Raw genomic sequence first — 7811 nt, 5'->3', positions numbered from 1 at the left:
GGGGGAGTTTTTCCTGATCAGCTGTGAGGGTCATAAGGACAGAGGGATGTTGTATGCTGTAAAGCCCTGTGAGGCAAATTGTGATTTGTGATATTGGGCTTTATAAATAAAATTGATTGATTGATTGATTGATTGATAGGACTGTAGAGCTGTAGGATTGTAGGGTTGTAGGACTGTACGGTTGTAGAGCTGTAGGACTTTAGAGCTGTAGGATTGTAGGACTGTAGAGCTGTAGGACTGTAGGGTTGTAGGACTGTAAGACTGTAGGGTTGTAGGACTGCAGGGTTGTAGGACTGTATGGTTGTAGGGTTGTAAGGCTGTAGGGCTGTATGACTGTAAGGTTGTAGGACTGTAGGGTTGTAGGACTGTAGGGTTGTAAGGCTGTAGGGCTGTATGACTGTAGGGTTGTAGGACTGTAGGGCTGTAGGACTGTAGGGTTGTAGGGCTGTAGGGTTATAGGACTGTAGGGTTGTAGAACTGTAGGGTTGTAGGGCTGTAGGGTTGTAGGACTGTAAGGTTGTAGGGTTGTAGGACTGTAGAGCTGTAGGGTTGTAGGATTGTAGGGCTGTAGGGTTGTAGGACTGTAGGACTGTAGGGTTGTACGGTTGTAGGGTTGTAAGGCTGTAGGGCTGTATGACTGTAGGGTTGTAGGACTGTAGGGTTGTAGGACTGTAGGGTTGTAAGGCTGTAGAGCTGTATGACTGTAGGGTTGTAGGGCTGTAGGATTGTAGGGTTGTAAGGCTGTAGGACTGTAGGGTTGTAGGACTGTAGGGCTGTAGGACTGTAGGGTTGTAGGGCTGTAGGACTGTAGGACTGTAGGGTTGTAAGGCTGTAGGGTTGTAAGGCTGTAGGACTGTAGGGTCGTAGGACTGGAGGGTTGTAGGGCTGAAGGACAGCTTTCGCTCAGTGACTCTAATTCAGTGGTGAGACATGAGAGGCCCAGTGTCAGCTGAGACAGCCTCCAGCCTCCCTTCACCCTGTAAACTCCACTTGTTTCCTCTCTGACTAAGGAAAATGAAATCATTCACCTCTCCCATGTCACCTCATTTTAACATAAAACACAGGAAGTTACCATCTCTCACATTTTCAGGTAACGTTTGTCGTATCTGTCTACATTCCTTTCAAAGTAAACTTGTAGCAGCTTTTCAGTATTTTCTAGAAGAGATGACCAGGTGGGTCAGCAACTCACGTGTGACCTCATGACTCTGCGAGGGTTCACACCCACGGAGTTTAAAGCCTACGACTCTGCACCAGTCAGTTAGAACTGAAGAAGCTTCTTGGATGAGAAATGTCTTCAAGAAACTTAAGCAGGTCCAGCTGCGATACAGCACTTAAGATCACCATGACCTGGATGACTGAGAGTCGTCACCAACATGTAAGAGACAAACTAATGGAATTTGCGGCCTCGACTCTCTGACACACAGACAGGCCCTCTGACAGACAGACAGGCTCTCTCCTCGACTCCTCCCAGCACATTTAACAAATCAAGACGTCCTACAAGATGGCGAGTATCAAACTCTCGTGACTTTACTCCGTCACTGGAATGTTGTGTGCAGCGGTGACATCACTTGAGAGGTCGTTTGGTGTGAGGTCGACATGGAGCAAACTAAAACATGACAAACAAGAAAATAAAGATCACAATGTTTTTATTGTCGTTTTTAACAACATCAACATGTACAGAACATTTATAAAAACCCACGCCTTTTCATGTCACCTGAAACAATCAGCTGATTTAAAGTTCACACGGCTCAGTTTGGAAACACTGACAGACAGCTGGGCGACATTTCACTGCATCATCTTCTCTTCATTCATTAAAAGTTCATTCCACCTAAAAACAGCCAGCGCACATCTTTTAAAAAGCTTCAGTCTCACGCTGCTCTGAAACTTGACTGGTTCAGATCAATCCAACCATGGCTGGTCCAAACTGCCCCGTGTGAGCGCCCCCTACGGTCCCACTGTGAATTACAAACTCTCTGAACACCATGGAGACCGAGCTTGCAGTTTCTTTTAATGCTGTTACCTTGAGATGGTGAGTGAATAATTTCATTATCTCCAGATAACACAGCTCTGTTTCTGTTTAATTTATGTTGTTTCACGAGAAAATTATTTTTGTTTTAAATTCATTAGAACAAAGTCGTAATATTTTGAGATTAAACTCGTAAATTTCTGAGAGAAAAAGTTGCAGATTAAACTCAGAGAATGACACTGTCCCTCTGAACAACAGATGCAGCAGATGAATATGGGACATTTGGCTCATTCCCAAGTTTCATAGTTCAGACTTTGATCTTTTCCAGCCTCATTGAGGAGTATAAATTAACCCAAACGAAGGAAGGCTTCGTCCTCCAACAGAACAACACAGTTACATTTCTGACTGCAATAATCGGACATAACGAAATAATTAACTTGAGATCTCGAGATAACGACATTCAAAGAAACATTTTTAAAAAGCAAGCACGGCCGTTCCCGTATTTTGAAGGACACACCTAGAAACTATATATCCATTAATTTAACAATAAAATCTATTTTTGTACAGACTGATTTAAAATTTGACACCAAAATAACAAACAGACTTTTGTTTGGTATCTCTATAAAATAATATCCATACAATCTTTACATATGCAGTGAGTAACATTAACATTATCATATGTGATAAATAGCAGATAAATAGTGTCTCAGTGATATCTGGAAAAAAAACTATTATTAATAATGATTTACTGATCTAAATCTCTGTCTCAACCAATCAGAACCTGCAGCTACAATGATAGGCACCATGATGACGTGATGGACCCGCCCCTTTGTGACATCACAGAAGGGGTCGTCATGATGGTCAAATCATCACTGCAGCCGTTTAAATATGAAGTGATGATTTCTGTCATAAATAATGTTTTCACATGACATGTACAGTTCCATGGCTCTTAGCTCTGACTGGGTGCCACCTGGTGGTTACTGCTGCTAACAGCAGGGGTTCATTCTCTAGGCCGCAGGCAGCATGACGCCGTACAGCCTCATGGCGTCATGCACACAATCCTCAGGTGTTACGTGACATTTCCTTTGGCTGCCTCTCAATAAAAGTCACTCTGTGTTTGTCCAGTTGAGGATTTTACTGTGAAGCAGCAGCTGATTTAAACTGTTCATGAAACGATGAACAGGTGAACCTGTCACCTGACTGATGTGCAGTGTTGAGCAGTGATGTAATAATATTATATATTTCATTACTGATTACACTTCAGTAAAAATATTACAGTCACACTAACAACTGCTACTTTTGCCGTCATCATCCTGCTGATTTGAAATCCAACAATCAATCTCATCCCCGGACTCATTTTCGTTATAGTCGTACAAGACTTTGAATTTAGAGGAGAAAGTAAGTAATTACCAATTTTGTGAAGTGTAAGGAAAAATAAATCTAACGAGTCGTTTAACGAATTACTGTTGGCAGGGAGGAGGAAGAAATATTATTTTTCAATAGAACCAGTGATGAGTAATAAATGACATCATTTAATCAACAAGCCCAACACTGATGGTGTGTTGTTGTCCATCACTGCGGCGTCACCTGGACTGAACACACGCGGTGAGGCAGAGGTTAATGTACTGAAAGCCAGTATCCAGGAGCATCATGGGAAATGTAGACAGACTTAAACTCAGGATATCTTCACCTCTGCTGTTTCTGTCTTACACCTGGAAGGATGTTACTAAAGCCCCTTTTACACTTCCTGTTCCAGGCGGGAATATTGCTCAGTTTGGCCTCCTCACTGTTCTGCATTAAAGGTACGATCACAGAGCGGGGGGGCAGAGCTGTCCCGACTTTAATGTGGGAGCAGAGCTACTAACAGCGCTGAACTGATGTCTGTTCAAAAGGGACGGCCAGCAGGACGGAGGACATCCATGGTCTCGGGTTTGATGTTCTGATGACGTGTTATGTGTGCGACCCACCGCGGGAGTTTTAAAAAGGTAGCTGTTAGCTGTTAGCTGTTAGCAGCTAACTCAAAGAAGAACAGCAACTGTTAGCAGTTAGCAGCTAACTCAAAGAAGAAGAACAGTAGCTGCTAGCAGTTAGCAGCTAACTCAAAGAAGAAGAACAGCAGCTGCTAGCAGTTAGCAGCTAACTCAAAAAAGAAGAAGAGTAGCTGTTAGCAGTTAGCAGCTAACTCAAAGAAGAACAGCAGCTGTTAGCAGTTAGCAGCTAACTCAAAGAAGAAGAACAGTAGCTGTTAGCAGTTAGCAGCAAACTCAAAGAAGAACAGTAACTGTTAGCAGTTGGTAGCTCACTCAAAGAAGAAAAGCAGCTGTTAGCAGTTAGCAGCTAACTCAAAGAAGAACAGTAACTGTTAGCAGTTGGTAGCTCACTCAAAGAAGAAAAGCAGCTGTTAGCAGTTAGCAGCTAACTCAAAGAAGAAGAAGTAGAGTAGCTGTTAGCAGTTAGCAGCTAACTCAAAGAAGAACAGCAGCTGTTAGCAGCTAACTCAAACAGTGAGGTCCAGGAGCTCCTTACCCTCCGAGCAGAGGACGAGATCAGCCGCCATATAACGGGGACATTGAATGATTGTTATTGATGTGAGATGTCATTGTTATTGTTTATAAAGAGCGGCTGACACGTATGTTATATGTCACACTAGAGGCTGACGCTGTGGTGTTACACGTCACTCCTCTTTTGCTTCTGTGATGTCATCATGCTGGCTGACATCACACTGAAGAGACATCATGTCGCCGTACCTTGGTTCTGCTGCCTGAAGAGGGGACGTGGTAGCGGCTCTATAGCGCCACCTCTATGTAAAAAGGGTTAAGTTTAATGTTGGGTTGACGTCTGATGGGAGACGCGCTGCGACACGACCAGCGTACCAGAATTTTACTGATAATTAAAATGTCTCCTGACATCTGCAGATGATGTTTCTGATGCGTGCTGCAGATCAGCGCCGCCGACCGCAGCACTGACCTCACAACCAAAACCTTTAAACTTCTCTGTGATGAAAGGTGAAACAATAAAAGATCCCTGATTGGCTCCAGCACATGTCCCGCCCACCTCCACAGAAACTGTCCAATCACAGCTCTGCAGCGCCTCCTCGCCCTTCAACAAACAGCCAATGAAAAACAAACTCTCAGCGCCTCCCGACCAATCACACGTCAGCCATTTGACAGCGCTCTTTCTTGACCCCGCCCCTTCCTGTCCCTCTTCTCCTGTGGTGAGTGGCTTGACTCCAATGATGATGTCACGCTGCCTCCTCCTCCTCCCCTTCTCCTCCTGTCCCCTCCTCCGCTCCTCCCTCCTTCACCTCCTCCCCTCCACCACCAGTCTCCTCTTCCTCACCCACTTTCTCTTCTTCCTCCCCCTCCTTCATCTCCCCCGCCTCCTGGGTTTCTCCTTCACTGGCCTCCTCCTTTCCTCCTTCCTCTCCTCCATCTGTTTCTGTCACTGCTGCCTCCTCCTCTGTCTGTCTCTCTGTGTCCCCAACTGCCTCCTCCTCTGTCTGTGTCTCTGCGTCCTCCTCTGCCTGTCTCTCTGCCTCCTCCTCTGTCTGTCTCTCTGTGTCCCCAACTGCCTCCTCCTCTGTCTGTCTCTCTGTGTCCCCAACTGCCTCCTCCTCTGCCTGTGTCTCTGCGTCCTCCTCTGCCTGTGTCTCTGCGTCCTCCTCTGCCTGTCTCTCTGCGTCCCCATCTGCCTCCCCCTCTGTCTGTCTCTCTGCGCCCCCATCTGCCTCCTCCTCTGTCTGTCTCTCTGTCTCTAGTGTTTCTCCACTTTCTGTCTGTCTCACTTGTTTATCTCCCTCTCTTTCTGTCTCCCCCTCTGAGTGTCTCTCTGTCTCCCCCTGCTGGCAGGTCTCAGTAGCATCAGCATCCTCGCAGCCTGTCTCTGTTTCTCTTTCTTTACCCAGCTCCTGGTCCAGCTCCTGCTCCTGGTCTTGATCTGGTTCAGGTTTATATTCTGTCTCTGTCTTTGTCTCCAGTCCCTGGTCCTGGTCCTGGTCCCGATCTAGTCCAGGTTGACATCCTGTCTCTGGTTCTGTTGAGTCCAAACCTGTTGGCTGAGATGGGAGAGACTCCTTCCTCCCTAGACCTGCAGACAGACAGACAGACAGACAGACAGACAGACATGAGTACTTTTACTCTCAGTACTTTAAGTACATTTATCTGAAAGTACTTTTACTTCAGCGAGGTTGTGAATGCATGACTTCTTGAATCCTTCTTAAACCACAGACACGACTCGTTACCAGGGAAACGAGATTACATGACATCACTGTGTCATGTGATGTCAGGAACATCAACATGTGACTGCTCTGTACTGATATGAATACATTTACACACACACAACAACACAGTCAAAGTGTGCACTGGTGCACGTTACGCATGACACGCGTTGCCTTATATACATGAGGAAACATGATGATGTCACAGTGAAGCTGACCTTTGACATTTTGGATATAAAACGTCATCACTTCTATTTGAATCCTGTCAGACATTTGAGTGAAGTTCTGTCATAACTGACATATGAAGTCTTGAGGTATGGTCACAGTGACCTTTGACCTTTGACCTTTGACCACTAAATTCTAATCAGTTCATGGTTGAGTCCAGGTGGACATTGGTGCCAAATTTGAGGAGAATTCCCTCGAGCTGATCTTCAAATACCGACTTCACAAAGATGGCAACAACAACCATGATGATATTCACCAATATTCTAACATTAACACTGATAATATTAATATAAGTAATAATATTATAAACATTATCACTGAAATGTTTCCTAACATCAGCACTGATAATAATAATAATAATGATGTTTACCTGCGGGGGTCAGGACCAGCGCCTGCAGGATGTCAGAGAGCGAGACGATGCCGACAATACGAGACTCTTCATCAACAACAACCAGCCTGTGAACCTGCACACACACACACACATACATACACACACACACACACACACACAGTAGTTATACCTCTATGGACACAGCTGTGACTCATCCCTGATATGATTCACATGTTCTCTGACCTCTGCCTTCACGATACGGTCCACGATGGTCTCCAGTGTTTCCAGTTTGTTGCACTTCATGACTCCTTCAAAGTACTGGGATCTGTGTCTGAGAGCCTGAGTGACAGTCACGTCCAGGTTGTTGTACGTCTTCTCTGCCGCCAGGTTCTGCACAGACGGACAACACTCAGGTTTCCTGTGTTTCCTCAGACAGTGAACACAACGATCATGTTTCCAGAGTTACTCACAATCACGTCAAACTTGGAGTAGATGTCCACCACTCTACCTGCAAACACAAGACATGATCATCGAGCCACTGGGCAACAAATCACACTTTATCTACTGTGCTGTTGCCCATGGTTACCGTTGTGGTCGACGACGGGGAGGGCGGAGACGCGGCGGTGTGTGAAGACAGACAGCGCGGTGATGAGCGCCGTGTCGGGGTGGATGTAGGCGATGTTGGCGTACGTCCCCACGGCCAGCTCCTCCAGAGACTGCTTCATGAAGGCCGGCATGGGCATCTCACACACCTGACAGACACACACACACACACACACACACACACGTCCTGCTGTGAGACAGACGTCCTGCTGTGGACAGCAGCACAAACGCTGTACAACATGGAGACTCACAAAGAGCTGCAGGAACTTGAGGATCCTCTTGTGAGTCAGGATGTAGAGAGCGTTCCCGCTGACCGGATCGATGACAGGAAGACGGTGGATCTTATTCTTGATCAGCGAGTACACTGCTTCAAATATACTGTGGGGGGACAGGTGGATAGACAGGTGGAGGGACAGGAGGGGGGGACAGGTGGAGGGACAGGAGGGGGGACAGGTGGAGGGACAGGTGGA

The 7811-nt window shown here is 46.1% G+C and overlaps 1 protein-coding gene across 1 annotated transcript in view; it reads right to left on the bottom strand.

Moving 5' to 3' along the window:
• Positions 1 to 1647: 1647 nt before the first annotated feature.
• LOC126397839 (uncharacterized) overlaps positions 1648 to 7811 on the bottom strand; it is a 30128-nt gene continuing 23964 nt past the window's right edge. The window contains exons 9-14 of the mRNA XM_050056835.1: positions 7593 to 7719; positions 7325 to 7490; positions 7209 to 7246; positions 6982 to 7128; positions 6778 to 6871; positions 1648 to 6052 (exon numbers count right to left, since the gene is read on the bottom strand). Of these exons, the coding sequence (XP_049912792.1) occupies positions 5208 to 6052; positions 6778 to 6871; positions 6982 to 7128; positions 7209 to 7246; positions 7325 to 7490; positions 7593 to 7719 (1417 nt within the window). The 3' untranslated portion in view covers positions 1648 to 5207. The remainder of the gene's footprint in view (positions 6053 to 6777; positions 6872 to 6981; positions 7129 to 7208; positions 7247 to 7324; positions 7491 to 7592; positions 7720 to 7811) is intronic.

The sequence above is a fragment of the Epinephelus moara genome, chromosome 11, assembly GCF_006386435.1.
Source record: "Epinephelus moara isolate mb chromosome 11, YSFRI_EMoa_1.0, whole genome shotgun sequence".
Lineage (NCBI taxonomy): Eukaryota > Metazoa > Chordata > Actinopteri > Perciformes > Serranidae > Epinephelus > Epinephelus moara.
The sequence above is the reverse complement of the archived record's forward strand: the minus strand, read 5'-3'. Positions and strand labels throughout refer to the sequence as shown.